Genomic DNA, 19,230 nt, shown 5'->3' with positions numbered 1-19,230 from the left:
AGGGTCTGCTGTATTTCGGAGGTTGCTTGAGGGAACAGATGAGAGGCTTCCCTGACTTGCTGAGACAAAACCCCCACCTCTCTGTTCATATTGTCGGGATGGAGTTCGATCTCAATGGCCTCCCTAATGATGCGATCCATATAACGGGTCTTGGTAGCAAGGATGGAGGTATTCTGAAGCTGAATGCGGTGTCCAAAATCGATGCTGTGTTGAGCCACAGCTGACTTGTCTGGATGTTCAAGACAGATGTGCCGCTGATGCTCCTTCAACCTTGTGCCCACAGAATGGCCTGTCTGCCCAATATAGACCTTGCCACACTCGCATGGGATACTGTACACACCCGGTGTCCTTAGTCCCAGGCTATCTTTGACTGCCTGGAGGAAACTAGATAATTTCTTTGGAGGCAGGCCCACTGATTTGATGTTGTGCCAGGACAGTGCTCTGCTAATACAGTTGAATATAGTCCCGACATAAGGCAGGAAGGCAACTGAGTCCAGTTTATCTTCGGGCCGACTGATGTTTGGCTGACGGTTGAGAACTCTATGGATCTGCCGGTTATTGTATCCGTTCTGCCTGAAAACATCCCCCAGGAGTAGCAACTCCACATGTAGGCTGTCTTGATCACACAGTGCTCTAGCCCTGTGCACCAATGCGGAAGGGACAGCTTGCTTGTTGGAAGGGTGGTGGTGGGATGCAGCGTTAAGGTAGAGGTTTGTATGGGTGGATTTGCGGTACACTCTATGGCCCAGAGAACCGTCAGGTCTCCTGTAAATATCTATATCCAAGAAGGAGAGGTGGCCCTCAATTTCAGTCTCCATTGTGAACTGAATGCACTGGTGGATACTATTTAGGTGGTTCAGGAAGTCCTTAAGCTTGTCGGGCCTGTGTGGCCAGATGATGTCGGTTAACACAATTTCTACACGGTGCCATACCTCAGAAGATGGCTTTCTTCATAGTCACTGCCATGAAAACCTCAAATCTTACATAACTGTACATATATTTGCAACTGTTTGCAGTAACGCATTCTTGTGAAATTTAAGGACATACANCATTTATCGTATGGAGTGCAACAGGATGCTTAAATATAATATTAAGGACATACGTTACTATCTTCAGCAGATACTGCTCAACAAATCAACAAATTGTTATGTGTGGTTAGGAACTTAAAGATTCTCTTGACAGAAAAGAAATGTCAAGTCTTTGTTGACTTCGAGAGTGCTTATGATTTTGTTTTGAGGGTGCAACTTAGAGACAAATTATAATAAATTGGTGTAAAAGGTAGAATCCTGAAATGGTTCCACAATGTTGTTAATCAAAATTTCTGTGCAAATAAGTTGAAAATGAAATCTCAGAATATAAGCAAAGTGGGGCAGTTGCTAGTACCACCCTTTTTAATGTGATGGTCAGTGACCTGCCAGGACAACTAGATGAAATCCAGAAAGTTAGTCAGCACTTTGCAGATGACATAGTGATCTGAACACAACTGCCAAAGAATCAGGAACACTGGTTCTTGAAAATAATGAATGAAGCACTAACTCCTTAGTAATTGGTGTTATGAAAATGCCATGACAATAGTGGAGGAACTGTTTTGGAAGAGACTGTGGACCTGTCGTCTGACAGATTACTGATGATGATGATGATGAATAAGTATGAAGGAAGTTCTTCACCCTGAGCCACAAGCAACTCAGAGTAAGTTTGAAAATCAATAACAACCCTGTTGTGCAAACACAAAATTCTAAATATTCAGGAATGCACCTTGATGGAAAATTCACATGGAGAAACCATGCAGAGAAGACAGTTGAAAAAGAAAAGTGTTCTGAAAAGGCTTACAGTAAGCAAATGGGGTAATTCAAGATCTGCATTGAATGGTACATATGAAGCATAAAGGTACACAGTAGTAAATTCAGCCCCAAACAATAACCTAACTTAATACAGGTTATTGGTTAGTTGTGACAGTATTTTAGGCTTTTAGTTCTTGTGTGCTCTCGAGACTTAGTGAGCCACCACTGCTTTCGAGCTTGGATGTGCATTAATTATGCAGTAATGAAAAGCAGATTGCTCTAACAGGTTAGCAACATAAAATTAAATAAACACAGTCCATAATTCCAAAGGTGTTTCTGAGAGGAAGCATTTAATATATCAAACATACGCCTGAAACATAACGGTGCTTTTAGCCAGAAAGGTTTGTTGGGAGATCGGAGGTAGTACAATCTATGATAGGAATCAGAATGGCATACGCCTCTTAAGGCAAATTTTCACTATGACCTCTACTATATGGGCAAAACAATTCCCGCTGTTGATGATGTAGCATCATATCACACACGTATCCTTATATTTGAAAGGATAGCGCACCTAAATGTGTAACTCCTTGCTGTGCTCAGTATAGTGTCAAGTCATGTACGTGATAGTAGTTCAGGCATTGATTGCACATTTTGACTTGTGCTGTACATCCCACCCCACAAACTCAAACTTTGTTGATAGCACCCTCATTGTATGCTACCATCACTTATATAAAGGGCACTGTGTGTAACCCTGGAGAATAAGAGGAATTATATACACATGTTATGCTTATAGCGCTCGAACCACTTTCAAACCTTGACAGTCCCAACTCTCAATGATTCCTTGAGGATGTCACGGTCATCCTGATCATCAAGGTATATTTTATCTGAACGATCTGAACCCTCCATATCAATACCACTGATTACCAGAGCCCGGATTTTGATGACATGTCATCTTTTTTTCCTTGTAACCTAGTCGATGCCTGTACATATATAAATCCTAGATATGAGCTTCTGGGTACAGAAATGTAACTTTTATAGGTCATTTTTCATAATTTTTAACTTTTAGATAATTTTTTTTTTTCGGTTTTGGGGTAATTTTTCGGTAAACTTTTGGAATTTTAAGGGTATTTTTGTCATTTCAGCCATTTTAGGGGATTTTTCTTCATGTTTTCAGAAATGTGAATAATATGCAAGTAAAGTGTTCTCTCTCTTTCTCCTGCATCTACAAAGGCAGCCTGTAGCTGTACCCCAAATACCTGCTACCACAGTATGGAATAATAAGTCGTAATTCTGTCCCGTTCTTTCCGTTCGTTTTGCGGAAAGTGCTAACATTACATATCATAAAAGATTTTAAGCTGGCAGCAGGGTATGACAGCGGTCACTCACACTGTGGCCTTTCCAAGTTCTGTGCAAACGAATTTGATTAGTGACAAATATTTCGAGTTGGATTCAAGTCCCGATGAGGTCATTGGATTTTTTTTATGTTGACCTAATCCTTCTGACTGCACTATGGCCCTGGGGTCAACTCAGCCTCTAACAGAAATGAGTACCAGGAACATTCATGGGGGTAAAGGGAGGTTGGCACGTAGGGCTGACAGCCTTGCCACCATCTAGGAGCTGATTGTGTAGAAAATGTGGGAACCTCAACATCACACAACCCAATGGGCCTCCATGGTTTGTTACAGGGATAACTTTACTTTACTTTACTTTATATGTTCATTTGATTAGCATTCCAACGCGGTAGAAAAAATCGTATTAAAACATTTAGCTTCAAATTAAACTACATATTGCTTAATTTTCAATATAAAAACGAGGACGAACTGAAAAGGGTAACGTTGAGTTCACAGTGTTAATAAAGATTACAAATACATTTTAAAACCGTTAGTAGATTTTCTATGACATGATACATTTTTAGGTCGTTTTTTAACTTTCAGATCATTTTTCTGGATTTTTCGGTCATTTTTAAAACACTCTTAGGTCATCAAAATCCGGGCCCTAGTGATTACTTAACACGTACGTGTGTCGATGGATTATTTTCTTAGTACATACTCTTACAGCGCAAGCTGTGGTCGGCAGTCCCTAATAGTCTTGATCGTCTTGATCGTCTTGATGTGTGTTGGCAGTACTGGGCTGTGGTAGGCTTCTGTTGGCACAATCGTGTGTGATCGTGTGCAATGGTGTGGTTCATGATCTAACCTGTGATGTGGGTGACACGTATAGATTGAGCACGGAAACATCGGAAATTTGTTTGGTTTTGTATAATTAGTAATTTAATTCTTTTAGCAACGGAATGCAGGTATATAAATATAATCAGATAACTTTTTTTAATACACACGTTTGCAGTGAACAAAAATTTTATGAGACCGTACGGTTCAGTGTGGTTAAAATTAGAAATGTTAACCCAAAGCCTTTCATATTTTCTTCTTCAGGAACAGTTCGTGCCAATTGACATTCATACCAATAAGTTGTCTGACTGGTTAATCAGTCGCAGACATTGCAGCCGAGAGTGGCAGACGCAAATTTTAACTATAAGAGAGAAAATTAACAATGCCATTCAAGATATGCCTGTCCATGAAGGCATAACAAAACTGTTGTCTGGAATCTGTAAGTTTACTACATTTAATTTAGTTGTGTCAGATATACTTATTGTAGTTACGGAGTTAATAGGTTTTGGGATTTTGTTGCAGATATAAACTATTTTCATTGCCTGAAAATTATTGAAATCCTGAAAGAAACTGAAGCTAACAGTAAAAACATTTTTGGATCATATGGATCACAGAGAATGAAAGACTGGCAAGAAATTGTACGTCTTTATGAAAAGGAAAATGTATACCTTGCTGAGGCAGCTCAGATGCTTATACGGAATGTCAATTATGAAGTCCCAAGTTTGAAAAAACAGATTGCTAAATGTGAGCAGCTGCAGGTGGTAAGGTTCATTTTAAGTTTCTAGACCATAAGTAAAATGTTTCAATTTAGTGTTAGTATTGAAGTTATATAATGTTCCAGGAGGCCTGAATTCAGTTGGTTTCAAAATGAAGTGCTATAGTACAGCACATCCCTGCTTTTTGAAAATGTGTCTGAAAATGAAATTCAGTAAGTGTTAGTTAAGGGTTTTTTTAAAAGAATGTTCTGCTCTTTGTACAAAAATATACCAGTTCAAGTCCAAGTTATGAGGTGTTTTGTCACATGTAAAGGGTAAAGAAGTCCCTTGGTTGTGGCTTCCAATGAGAGACGTTCCTCTTCCTCAGGGTTCCCAAACTGTCCCTGGCCTCAGCTAGCAGCTTCTCATAGCAACAGCTTATAATGACTGAACTCCATTGGTTGTCTAACTAACTCACCGACTGACTCGCTAACTTGCCTTGCTTGTAACATATCGGCACAGGCTGCACAGAAAACTCCGTTTCTCTGTTGCTGTTTATGGGCTGCTGCCTAGTAACGATCGTTGTATGGTTGCTTATTTTATGGTCGCTTTCTAAGCAATGGGTTTGCATGCCACAATATGCCCTGTGTACTTTGTAATGTATGTAAGAGTTTAATGTTATTATATTCACTAATTAGAAAATTATATGCAGTTTGAAGTCTTAGGCAAAAGAATCACGCTCTACATGCCAGATTTTATATGAATCAGTGAACATAAATAGAATTAAACTGTGCTCTCTTCTGCTGATAAGGAATGTGACAAAAAGGAAGCAGAGTACTTGAAGGCAAGCAATGTTGTTCGAGGGGAATTCCAAACATTATGCAAGCAGCTGGGAATCCAAGGTCAGAAGATCAAGCGTGAGCTTGTAAGCCTGATAGCTGAATTGCCTGACATCTACAGTAAACTTGCGGACAGCGTCAAGACGTTGGCTCAGGCTGTGGAATTCTACACAGAGTTTGTGAAGTTCATTTTTGGCAAGGAACACCCAGGTGGTTGTGTCGCTCTCCTCAAGTATATGATTGGTAAGTATATTTTTTTATTAGTTAATATTTTGCAGCCATATTACCTCTTTCCTTCCTTCTCAAACCCAGGTGCCTCAGGGATGCCACAAATGTGCGTAGGTAGGTATCCAACTGTTTGGAGAGAAGCATGGAGCCTCAGATATACAGGGTCTTCAGGATTACACTCAGGTTTCTAGGAAGCCACATTCTCCTAACCATGATATTGACACATGTAAAGTGGTACGTGTGATGAATAACAGGTTCTAGCCAAACATGTATATATCCACTGTCCGTCAATAATGCAAAAATCGTTAATTCACCATTTAACACTTAACATGTTTCGGCCATTAGATGGCCATCTTCGGGTGTTTTAATACGTCCAACTGTTACACTGTTCTGAAGTGCGCTAAAACTGCGCACTGCAGTCCACTTAAAAATAACATCTGTAATCTGTAATATGCAGACATAGCAACGGGCTAATGAACAGAAAAACAAGCTGCAGAAACAAACCTTTTGGAATGTTACATAGCTCTAAACAAGTGGATGACGCCTCTTATGAGGTGGAATAGGATTTTATGGAAAATTTTAATAGATTTTAAGTAATTATTTATGTTATTTTTAAGTGGACTGCAGCACGTGATTTTAGCGCACTTCAGAACAGTGTAACACCTGGACACATTAAAACACCTGAAGATGGCCATCTATGGCCAAAACATGTTGTGTTAAGTTAAATGGTGAATAAACAATTGTTGCATTATTGATGGACTGTGGATACATAGACATTTGGTTAAAGATTTGCAACAGGATGCTGAAATATGGAATAACAGGTTCTAGACTGGATCATTGGATTTAATGGCACTTGGGTTACAGTCTCTCTTAGTTACAATTAATACAGCATCATCGCTGATTTACACAATTTTCAGTTCACTGTTACACATGCACTAGGATTCTCAGTCTTCACTAGTCGTCTTCTTGTAACAGAATTAAAACTGTCTCGCTGTGTCTAAATCTTCTAATCACACGCTAAGTCTTCACAGGCGGACTTCTAATTCTTCTTCAACTATGAACTGCTGTGTGCCATTGTATTCCCATTCTCTTGACTGAACTTATCTAAGCTCCAACAGATCCTTGTTATATAGGCTCCACATGGACCACACAGAAAACACAGCCCCTGTATTGTGTGATGTCATCGAACATGCGCAGGCTGTATGGACAGAAAGCAAACGTTGGTGCTCTTGCCTAGAAACGGGTTGCATAACCCTGTTGTTCTGTTGAGTGTGTGTATTTCGTAGCAATGGCTGTTTCTGTGGCTCAACAGTTCTTGCATGGAGCAAATAAGCCACAATATATATTGAGCTCTTACAAGTTATTGATTTACTTAAGTAACTTTAAAAGTTACTGCCCTATTATCTACCATGTTAGCAGTGCCAGCCTTACAAATATTTAGTAGGGGTGACCCAAGTTTTCACCCAAAAGGAAATGGATACTGTCTTATCTTTTAGTGAAGAAGAACATTTGTTTTCAAAAACAAAATCAATAGCCTACCTTGTGGACTTTTTATTTGAGGCAAATTCTAAGGGCGATGTTTGGATTTTAGTCTTATGGATAAACTTTGATGGTTGGCACTGCTAACGTGACTCATGATATGGCTCTAAATTTTAAATTACTTCAGTCATCTAGTAACCCTTTAAGGACTGAGTCAGAGTCAAATTTACTTTAGTATTGGTGGTTTACTGCCAATCAATTTGGCTTGGTGACAAGCCCCTTGAGACCCACAGCCAGTATTTTCTTTTAATTGAATACTTGTGGTTATATTTCTCGTGTAACATCCTCTCTGACAAGAGGATCGGTTGTTTACAGTTGCTGGTGGTCCTTGTCAGTGCAGTCTTTCTCAGGTCTGAGTCTCAAGTTGTGTAGGGATCCAGTTGCTGCTTATTGTGGGAATGACACAAAACACACAGATATACTGTGTGGGCAGAATGCAGAGTTTTAGTATTGTGGCATATTGGCTCAAAGCAAGAATTGTGGAACCAGAGAAACAGCCATTGCTGGCAAATGGCTGTGATACATCATTCGTTTCTAGGTGATAGCTGCAGAACAAACAGCAGGACAATGTCCATTGCTAGGCAGCAGTTTCTTAATAAGCAACAGAGGAATGGTGTCTTCTGTGCGGTCCGTGCCGAGATGTTATGACCGGGATAGTTTGGAGCAGTGAGTTGAATGCTCAGTTGAAAGTCAGGCTGTGAAGAGAAGATTTTATATGTGTTGTAGTTACAGTGATTTTGGAGTGTGTAATTCAGCCAGACTGTTATAATTATTGTGCTAAAGTCCATTGCCTAGAAGCGGGTAGTGGAGACTAATAGACTGAGGACTCTAGTCTGTGTGTGACAGTAATGTGTAATGTATAGTCACAAGTCATGAGTCGGTCAATAAATCCAATATCCAATTCAAAAGCCCATTCAGAGTCACCCTAACACATGACATTATATTATAGCAGGTGGTGCATATAGTGGTCAGTGGTTAATATGTAGTTAGTTAGTTATTAGAGAGGGTGGGTTTCCCCATGCACTGAGACCTGTATTGGTCCATTGTGTTTCCCTCTATGATTTCTACCAGTCTCTATAGCCTACCGGTACTGGTGCTTACCATCAGTCCCGCCCAGCCAGCGAGACCAGCTCTGCTAGCTGAGAGGTATCTATAATGTTTCCCCGTCTACCAGAGGTATTAGAGACTGCTGTTGGGCGGAAAACGCCCTTGAATTTGGCTCAGCGACCTCCTTTGGAGATATGAGGTTCTTTTATGTGCCGTAAAGCTACAACACGGGACCCACGGCTTAAAGTCCCTCCCGGAGGACTTGTTCCCTGAATTTTTCCGCCCTTAAAAATTCCATGACCTCTGCTGGGTTTGAACCCGCGTACCACGAGTCATGAGGTGGGAACGTTACCTCTAGACTACGGAGGCCGCTTGGTTAATATGTAAGTATGCATATTGAAAAAGTGAAACTTGGAATTGAAGCAAGATGTAGAGGGACGAATCCATGGGACTTGGGTCTGTGGTCTGGGTATAGTAAAGGTTATCATGTTGTCATTGTTAACATTTATGGGGACAGAATATCTAGATGAGTGCAGGGGAATATAGGGAAGTATGGTGGAGGGGGAAGCATAGAAGCTGCAGGGAGATATGGAGAGGGGGTTCAAGCCATGGTACTTGTTTCTTTGGCCTCGGTATTGAGATGATTATGAGAAACGAGTGAATTGCATCTAAAACTGCCTTCCACATAAAACAATATCAATTATGCAGTTATATACATGTTGCTGTTAATTTTATGAACGCTTTGACTCACAGAGCATGGTAATGTGACGACATACGAATGGAAGTATGGGGAGCCACCTCTGAAGATTGAAGAACCGCCGTTGAACATCAGATTTGAATATGAAACTGACAATGCACATGCAGATGATAATGCTGTGAGTATGATTGTTTGCTTGTGTGAAAATCTACAGATTATCGTTTTTAAGACAACTAACTGTAGGGGCACATGGTAGCGTAATTGGTTGAGGCACTATGCTACAAGCCGGAAGGTTGTGGGTGCAAGTCCCGATGAGGTCATTGGATTTTTTTTTCTATTGATCTAATGATCCTAGCCATGCTGGGGGCTGGGGTTGACTCAGCCTCTAACAGAAATGAGTGCCTAATATTCCTGAAATGTTCTTGGGGGTAAAGGGCGGCCGGCATGTAAGGCTGACAATCTCACCGCCATCTGTGAGCCAATTGTCTAGAAAATGTGGGAGCCTCAACATCGCACAACCCTATGGACCTCCACGGCCTGTTACAGGATACCTTTACTTTACTTACTTTTACGACAACTAACTTCACAGACCAGAGGCTGTCTTGAGCCAGTTGTCACACAGGCAATCAACTTTCCACCTTTTGCGGAACCTGATAGTGTGTGAGTGTGATCACATAGCCTGCCACTAGTGTCTGTCCTGAAGACCATGATTGCAGTTTTCATCCCCACAGCTCTTTTAACATTCCTTTAATATTTCTCCTGTCTATATATAGGTCTCTCAAGTAGTGTCTTGTCTTCAAGTTTTAAGATGAAAATTTTCCGATGCATACTATCTGTCCTGCCCCCATCTCATCCTCCTTGATTTGATCATCCTAACAATATTTGGTGAAGAGCACAGATTCTGAAGCGCCTCGTCTTATTATGTCCTCTCTCTTTAAAAAAAAAAAAAAAAAGGGAAAAGCTATTATCCCTGTAACAGGCCGTGGAGATCAATAGAGTTGAAAGGTTTAGCCTCCCACATTTTCTCTTGACATTTGGCTCACAGATTGCAGTGAAGTTAATTAAAGCTATTCCTACAACCGGTTGTGGAGGTCCATAAGGTTGTAGGACGTCAAGGCTCCCACATTTTCTAGACAGTCGGCTCACAGATAGCTGTGAGGTTGTCAGCCTTATGTGCTGGCTGCCCTTTTACTCTCAGGAAGATTCCTGGTACTCTTTTCTGTTTGTGGCTGAGTCGACCTCAGGGCCATCATGTGGCTGAAAAATCTGATGACCTTATCAGGAATTGAACCTGTGACATTCAGGCTTGTAATGTAATGCATGTCCTTTCTCTTACATCTCAACCCCCAGTCTGTGTCCTGCCTTCTGTGATAAAATGTAGCTGTAGGACATGAAATGCACAATTTTTTTTGATAAACAGTGTTCCCATCTGAATAGTTGAAAGCCATGCCAAATGTATGTATGAGCTAAGTAAGGTACTGCTTAAGACCTATGAAGGTATAAAGAAATAAGCCAGTAATATGTTTGTATTGTGATTATATGATTTGACAGCTGTTACTTGCTCTTGTGTTAGTGTGAAGTCAGATGCTAAGGAAACTGTGCACTGAGGAAGTGTTTAATTTGCCAGTGCCGTTGTTGATTGTGTAATCCGGGCTTAATTAAACATCATTCCATGAAGATGTATGCATTTTTAATCTTTGGGGGGGGGGCTAGATGGAGGCAAATGGCTAATGCCCTCACTTCTATACCTCAGGGAAAAGAATAGGAGGCTAGCTTGGCCTCAAGAGCTAGTTTGGGTGCCCTTTCTGGGAATTGGTCTGAAATTTTGTAGTTATATGCTTTGTAGCCTAGTTTCTGTGCTGAGTGAGACATCATGCCTCCTAATTTGTACCTGTGAGCATGCTTATTGCGATTGGTTCTTCCAGATTGATTTTGGAGATGGCAGTGAAAGTGTCATTGACTTTGGAAGCCTTGACAGTGACAACACTGCTGGATTTCAGTCTAGTGGAGTCACCATAGAAGAAGGAGAAATTGACTGGGGCATTAGTACTGTTGGAAATGAGGTATTTTGTTTCCAGGACTTGGAAAGTTCACAGAATACAGTGAGTCCTCTCATTAATGTTCTGGTTACATACATGTTTGCATGATGATGTGAGGTGGAATGAAATTGTGCAAATCAACTTCTACCATAAGAAACGTAAGAAGTAGGTTACTTTCCTCAGCTTTTCCTGACCTCCATAACATATTGTAACGTGATTTGCCACTGAAGATGCCGTTCAGATTGTTAATTGGTTTATTTAACCACCTACAAGTCTTGGCTACAATTAATTATAACACTGTTATAGGTTTACACAATTTACAAACCCTACGCACTATTCTATTCACTCTGTCCTCAGTAGTCTTAACGTATTTATAATGCAGGAGCTATACAAGTGCAACTTAATTACTCACTCCCAATACCTTCTCAGTTATCATAACTATCACTGATTATTACACACAAGCTCGTCTGATCACGTGTCCGGTTCTTCTTTCCACGACTGCTGCTATATTCCAACTTTTCTCCCCAGGCCCTCATTTTTTTCAGCAGGAGTTCCATTATTTGAAGTGAGTCCATTTTTGTGGGCAGTGCTATAAATACACACTTCATTGTTCAGTTAAATAATCGCTTCAGTCGATGAACTCTGACGAAATTGTCGCGTGTTTTAAGTTTGTAAACCAATCCTGACACCAAATTGTCACATGTTGGGTGTATAACGAGCGACACATAACTTCATGCCTTATTTGATATAGCGAATTTATTCCACTCGCTCTTACAATCACACAATTTACAATCTCAACTTACTGCTATTGGCAGTATCACAAATGCTAGACTGCAATTAACTGATTACTCTTTCTCTAGTAACTGGCTCAATACTCACTACTCACTAACCAATCACTCACTACTAACTACTGACTGACTTTGAATAGTGTCCGCTGCTCCTTATTTAGCCTTGGCACGGACAAGACAGAAAGCAGTTACGTGATAGGTACCGCTGTTGCCTGACGCTGTGTTTGCCGATAGCCTAGCAACACTGTCGGGAGTTGTTTATGGTTGCATAGCAACCGTGGCATCCCTTGGTCACGTCACCACAGGAGGGGGCGGGGTGTTGACTGGCCTATTACTGTAGCAATGGCAACGCTCTGAAGGTGTTACCTCACCGCTGGCGGGGGAGGGGGTGTCCTGCATAGTGCAAATACATCACAATATATTGCAATATAGACTCCACTGACCGACCAACTGAAGTCTTGCATGGCCACGAGTGGTAGGGTCCTGCCATGAGATTAACAGGTACTCAGTAAATCACGATACAATTATGCAAAGGATGGTGGATTCAGATAATTTTGGTGCTAAAAGTAATGCAATGAAAGCATATGAAATTGATACATACAGCATTCTCTTACAATGGTCACTGTTTTTGCAGATTGATTTCAACATTTCTCTAGAGGAGTCTGGAATCGTGGTGGAGTGTTCAGGGACTGAAGGTGGAATCGCCAGAGACGTGGAGGCGCTGACCCTTTTGGACAACCAAACCACAAGAAACTTGTTCATTGATGATCTGAGTGAGGTAAAGTCATGGTGGCAGTGATGCACCACACTGTCATGCATCCTGTCTGCCAGCGTCTCCCGCTGAGGAACTACAGTATCATGAGTGGTGCTGTGGGAGATGTGCAGGGCTATGCTGAGGCCACCGAGGAAGTCTGTTCAATGCTCCTAGCTTGTATTCATGAATGTCTCAGTACGAATCGGAGCTGGGATGCCAACCGTTCTGAGATTCTCACTGTTTTTCTCAATCCCTCCAGACATACCAGGACATTATTTTGAAATTGGGCTTGCTTTCACATCTTTTCCAATTCATTATTGACTCTGCATCTACTATGATCTACTAACAGTGTCATTAAATAAACTCCGAATGAAGTATAATACTCTCACGTGCGTAGGTGACAATCGACAGGATTTTGGATTGCATATGGATTTTATTGACCACTTTAACACAAAAATCACTGTTACACACACAGTAGTGTTCTCAGTTTGTTGCTAGATGTTTCCTGGTAACGGCTTCTAACAGTGAAGATTCTTCAGCTTCCGTGCCGACTCCCTTTGAAAGGGAACTCCTTTCAAACTGAGCATTCTTGCTCCAACTGTCTTCTCTTCATAGCCTAACTGACCAAGCTCTAACCTTGTCTCTTGCTTCTAACATCCCAACATAGGCTACATAGAAAATACAGTTCTTTTATTGTTGTAGTCCAGCTGTTGCATTAGAATCTGTTGCCTATCAATGGACGTCTTTCATGGTTTGTTTCACGACTTTTGCCTGGAAACAAATGTTTCAGAGCCGTTTTCTGCGCAGCAGCTGTTTCTCTGGCTCCACAGTTCTTGCTTTGAACAAATATTCCACAATACATATGGAAACAAATCCCATCAATAGACCCCACCCGCACATTTCCCTTCAGCTGTTATGATTCCCCCTCAAGTCATCTAGCCATCATGTTCACACAAATGTTGGTAGTGATAACCATGAGATAATCTTCACTAGGTGAAAGTTCTTCTGGCTGTCTGATGTAGGCAAGAGGCTGGAGGCGAATATATAAATGGACGGGTGGAAGCATTAGTCAGTGTTATCCTACGAGATGAGGAACTTTCTTCTGTTGCATCAGGATAGCTTGTATCGTATTGGACCACTGAAACTATGGATCTTTGTACACATGTCATAGAATCCTTCTACATGGGGGTCAGACCATTGCAGGGCCTCTACCTACACAAATGCCAAAGCAAACAGGCATACATCATGCTCTGAGAAGGAATTGAAACTGCGATCCTAGAGTTGGAGTAATCAGAGTTCTGTCTTCTGGGATATAGTGCTGCGTAGTCTGTTGAACGTGTTACCCCCTGTCTTCAGGGGTCAGAAGTAAGCCAAGCAAGAAACCAGCATGAACTTGTGAGACCATCGGATCCTATACAGACAGTGTGGCTGTACCTGATCTTCTGACTCCTAATTCATATCTCCTATTGTTTTATTCTCCTTGATTGGCTCTGGTTCTGCAACCAGTTCAGTTTGCTGTCATTTGATTCTCTCATGCTTTGTATCAAAGTAATGTTTATTTTGATATTGTCTGTTTTACTGTCATAAACCCTATGAATAGCAGTAAGTTGAGATATAGCGGCCTCCATAGTCTAGGGGTAACATTCCCACCTCATGACTCAAGGTACACGGGTTCAAACCCGGCAGAGGTCGTGGAATTTTTAAGGGCGGAAAAATTCAGGGAACAAGTCCTCCGGGAGGGACTTTAAGCCGTGGGTCCCGTGTCATAGATTTACGGCACGTAAAAGATCCTCATGTCTCTAGGAGACCTCTGAGCAAAATTAGCAAAAGTTTCCCGCCCAAGTAGTTTCCAATGCCTCCTGTAGATAGGGAAGTTACTGGGTACCACTGCCAGTAGAGGGCCGACCTTGCTGGCAGAAAGGGGAGGTAGCGGGCACCAGTATCGGTAGGGTATGGCGACAGTAGAAATTAAAGGGGGACGTACAATAAACTATTAGTCGTGGTGCATGGGTAAACCCACCCCCTCTATACTGAATAACTGAAGTTGAGATATTTAATTATAAATATTTATGTATTAATTTTGGAGTTTTATTAACTTAATTAATCACTGGAGATGTTGTATGTTGTTTGACAGTGTTGGACATATTACTTTTGTAACTTCAAGGAAGAATTAAAAAAGAATATTTATTTATAAGGTAAATGGATGCTGTTTTAAAACAAGATACAAGAGAGTCAGTAAGTAGGTCACAAATGGATGTAATAGGTTTTCTGTGTGTATCATCACTAGGTAACAGCACAGTCCAGCTTCATGACAGACTAGGTACGAGACTCACATGCACATGTTCAGAGGCTGGTTTCAGTAGTAAAAATGGTGACCGTATTTGAAGACTATACTACTGAAGAGCAATAGCCTGTTGAGTGTTTCTTTTTGTGGGCAAAATTCATTGAAAAGGACATTCATAAAGAAATGTTTCCTGCTTATGGAGAAAATATTTGTTGCATAAAGTGGTTCACAACTGTGTGGCAGACGTTTTGCTGATGACAGTGAGGTTGAAACAGAGGTGCAGAAGTGGATGAGACAACAGTTGGAAGACTTCTGTGTTGCAAGATTCGACACACTGATAAAGTGATGGGACAGGGGTATCAATGTTGGTGGAAGGTATATCGAGAAATAAGTGTTCTTGTTCCAGGTTTGAATATCACATGTTCTGTATCTATGTGTGACCTATTTCCTGATCCCTCCCTGTATTTAATTGTTGAAGATGTATGTTGTTTGCCAGTTCTGAGCATATTACTTTTGTAACTTGAAGGAAGAATTGAAAATCAATAATATTTATTTATAAGGTAAGTGGAGGATATTTTAAAACAAAATAGGAAATAAAAAGGTTCCAAAGGTTCCTGACGGTGGTGACATAGTCCATCATTGTGAGTTGTTGCGAACACACTGCTGCTGAAAATGGATCTGTTTCAGTCATCAGTGCGTTAGGTGTGGGGTCCAGAGCTTTCTGATGGGCCCAACTGCACAGGAACCTTTCCTTACACCTGATTATGGAAACAGATCGAGTTTCCAAAACTTGTATGAAAAAACTAAAGCCAGTGGACAGTGTCGAAATAATAGTTTATTGAAGGAAATATAAAGTTGTAAGACACAGCTATAATTTATGAAACTAAAGCATAGTTATAAATGATGCTGTATGTGCAGTTGGAGTCATTCCTGAAGGTTCGCCTGTGTGAAATGCAAGGGCCTAGCAATCTGCTAACACTGAGTCAGCTGCAGGCTGGGCCCCCTGTTCTGCAGCTTCAGACAACTCAGAGCATCTCGGCTATGTTAAACCAAGTCCAGGCTGTCATCAGTGAGATTACAGATTCAAGATCACAGCACTTATATAATATCAAGAACTCACCCAGGTAAACTTAGTTTTAAATTTAGTTGACAGTGAGAGAGATAGGACGAATGAGGAAGACGAGGAATGTGTATAGGATATTGGTGGGAAAGCCAGAAGGAAAGAGACCACTGGGAAGACCAAGGCATAGGTGGGTGGACAATATTAAAATATCATCTTAGAGAGATAGAATGGGATGGTATCAATTGGATTGATCTAACTTGGGATAGGGACCAGTGGAGGGCTCTTTTGTACATGGTAATGAACCTTCAGGTTCCATAAAATGCCCGGAAATTGTTGAGGTGCTGCAGAATTGGCAGCTCCTTCAAAAGGGCTCAGCTCCACGAGTGAGAGAGAGAGATAGGATGGGATGGCATGGATTGAATTGATCTGGCTCAGGGTAGGGACCAGTGGAGGGCTCTTCTGAACACAGTAATGAACCTTCGGGTTCCGTAAAATGGTGGAAAGTTCTTGAGTAGCTGCACAACCTGCAGCTTCTTAAGAAGGGCTCAGCTCCATGAATGAGTGAGTGAGTGAGTGAATGATGTATCAAAAACATTTTAGGCAATTCCATTGGTTTTCCATAAGTTGCATCATGTTTGTGTGGTTGTGACAAAGTGTTCAGGTGTATCTTCACCCCACAGAAATATAGTATTAATAATTTACTTCATTAATATTGTCACATTTTTATTGACAGTTGGATTTATTCAATGTTTGTAACATGTAACTAAAAATAAACCTTTCACTGATCTACACACTGTACAAATCACTACTGTAAACAGTAAGTCTTTTCAGTCTACTTTGTCTTCACTTGCCATTGCTTGGTAGCGGCATCTAACACTGCATCTCAAGACTCTGGACTGCCTGCTTGCTAAATATCTGTTGGCCCTCACCAGCACAGTGACTCTTGGTTCTGTCCCACACAGGACTCATGACCATAAATTAATAATCACTCTCGACTACTAACTGTTCATCTTCAGTATATTGCCTCAGCATTGGCTGCATAGGAAGCATTGTTTGCATGGTTCCTCTGTTATTGTGTGTTTATTCATTGCTGCAGAAACATGTTTACCACACAGTTGCATAGCTGCTTCCTTTTTATTCCACTATTCTGGCTTTCATCCATAATATCACAGCATTTACTCTGCTGCATAATTTGGTTTTATAAAAGGCATCTGCATATGGATAATTACTACCAGAAAAGAATTACAGAAATTATGATGATCTGCAGTAATCGTTCACCAAATTTAGAACGTTAAAAATATTGCGACATGATGCCTGAAACCTTGAATAGTTCATTGCTAGGCAACGGCTAGGTAAACACATTCCCATGGAAGCGAACACATGCAAAAATAGAGGAACCCATTTCTAAGCAATGCATTGGTAAACACAAAAATAGGGGTATTGCTGGAAACAGAGTTTTCAGTTGGGGCCACACAGTGGCTATATAACGAGGATCTCAGGCAGTTAGAATTAGAATTTGAGAGAGTCTCCGAAGTTGGCAGTTGGCAGAGTTATTGAGAAGAAATGGCAAGAAAGGAATTACACTGTGCAAAGAAGAGTTTATGTGTGCTGCAGTCAGAGGGAGGCCATTATAAATCTGTTGCCATGATACCACTGGTGAAGGATGAGAAGACTTAGCATGTCCTAGTGATTTGTAGTGTGTAGATCAGCAATAGCGCTATATTGCCTGTAGTCCCGAGTTGAGCACATAAGGTGTCAATAAATCCAGTCATCAATCCAAAATCCCTTTAGTGGCCACAACCCACTATTATCTATTTTTGTAAACAGATGACAATGAAGTAAGAAAGTGGAAAAATTTCTATTCTACCTGCAGAATATGTGGAGTACTGCTGCCTCCAGGCAGTAGTCTACTCTGCTTACTCAACTATCTTCTCTTCATATGAAAACTTATGTTTTTTGAATACTGTAAATATGGTGGCAGTTTGAACACCAGGTGACTGATCTCTATTCTTTTGGCTTATTGATTATCCACCTGACACAGGTTTTATAAAACTGAAACAAGGAGTAAATATTAATAAAGTAAATTATTAATATTATATTTTCTTTCAAACTTTGTCTATCATCCTGATTTATTGAGAGACAGGGTACAGTGAAATTGATACTCTGTGGGGCCCCTAGGCAGGGTATGAGAGCACCTGTACCTGGGGGCCCAAAAGAATAGGAATTTATTCATATCCTGTCCACCTGAAGATGGAAATAGAACCCATTTTTGAAAAGTTATGATATTTATATAAAAAGTTAGAATTAGGGGCAAAGTCCAAGAGAATTGTGTTCATTGTGCCATGTATATATATTTTAAAGTCCGCTTTACCATATTTTATAAGGAAAGTCGAAAGCCTTGGAAGTTGAACCATCTCCTGGAACGGATTGTGTTTGAAGTTGAAGGTTCCACTGTATATATTTACATGTTTTGGCCACATGGGGCCATAATGAGAGGTATATATGATGATTTGTATAGATTTCTACGTCATACTGAATATTTCATGGTATGCAAAATATTTATATTTTTGAAAAATCAAGTTGAATTCTTGTTAACCTTTAAATGACGGCCCTTTAAATTCCGGTAATGGCAGCGGGACGGCTTTGATTTAAATACCCGCAATTTTAAAGCAATAAAAACTGTAATCATTTCCTAAAATTGCTGTGATTTCTACAATTTTTGTGATAAACGAACCAAATAAACACTGTTTTTTTTCTAGAAAGAATATAGAATCAGATATTGTAATTTACAGACTTTATAAAATGTGTAAGAATTTTTAGACTGATTCCAAGTATAAAATTCCCAAATTTGTCGTCTGTCTACGAGAATTCATACAGTTCTTGGAACTAAGAATGCTGTATGTAGATGTGGCAACACAGCGGATGGTTATGTAGACATGTTTAGACTTGCATGTCTCGAAGCTTATACACGTACCTTCTTTCGGTATGCAGAGATGTGAGCGTGTATCTCTCTGTTTATAAGAATGTTGATTGTTTATACACAACAAGTTCTCTGTTTTGACCCTGCTCGGTTAGTTTATCACAACTCTCAAGGCCAAGCACAGCCAAGCAGTGTCATACAGCTTCAAAGTTTCGCAGCGAGAACAGTGATATTGTCAGCTCACCATGGCGTCATCTCGTTTGGAAGATTCAGACATTTTTCAACTCATAAATGACTCCGAATCAGATTGTTTTACCGACAATTCTGAGAGTGGCGTTGAGGAAAGTGATTCAGAAATGGATTTCGACGAAGACCCATCATCTTCGTCGGC

General features: G+C 40.6%; 1 protein-coding gene across 2 annotated transcripts in view; it reads left to right on the top strand.

The window, feature by feature from the left end:
• Positions 1–3,929: 3,929 nt before the first annotated feature.
• LOC111871275 (CDK5 regulatory subunit-associated protein 3) overlaps positions 3,930–19,230 on the top strand; it is a 22,232-nt gene continuing 6,931 nt past the window's right edge. Inside the window, exons 1-8 of one of the 2 annotated variants that reach the window (XM_023864255.2) lie at positions 3,930–4,077; positions 4,211–4,385; positions 4,469–4,707; positions 5,453–5,723; positions 9,048–9,169; positions 10,917–11,054; positions 12,453–12,596; positions 15,775–15,980. In XM_023864255.2, the coding sequence (XP_023720023.1) occupies positions 4,072–4,077; positions 4,211–4,385; positions 4,469–4,707; positions 5,453–5,723; positions 9,048–9,169; positions 10,917–11,054; positions 12,453–12,596; positions 15,775–15,980 (1,301 nt within the window). In that variant the 5' untranslated portion in view covers positions 3,930–4,071. Of the gene's footprint in view, positions 4,078–4,210; positions 4,386–4,468; positions 4,708–5,452; positions 5,724–9,047; positions 9,170–10,916; positions 11,094–12,452; positions 12,597–15,774; positions 15,981–19,230 lie in introns of both variants that reach the window. The other variant, XM_023864254.2, reaches the window with a different exon arrangement.

The sequence above is a fragment of the Cryptotermes secundus genome, unplaced genomic scaffold (assembly GCF_002891405.2).
Source record: "Cryptotermes secundus unplaced genomic scaffold, Csec_1.0 scaffold802, whole genome shotgun sequence".
Classification (NCBI taxonomy): Eukaryota; Metazoa; Arthropoda; class Insecta; order Blattodea; family Kalotermitidae; genus Cryptotermes; species Cryptotermes secundus.
This window is presented reverse-complemented; position numbering and strand designations above follow the sequence as displayed.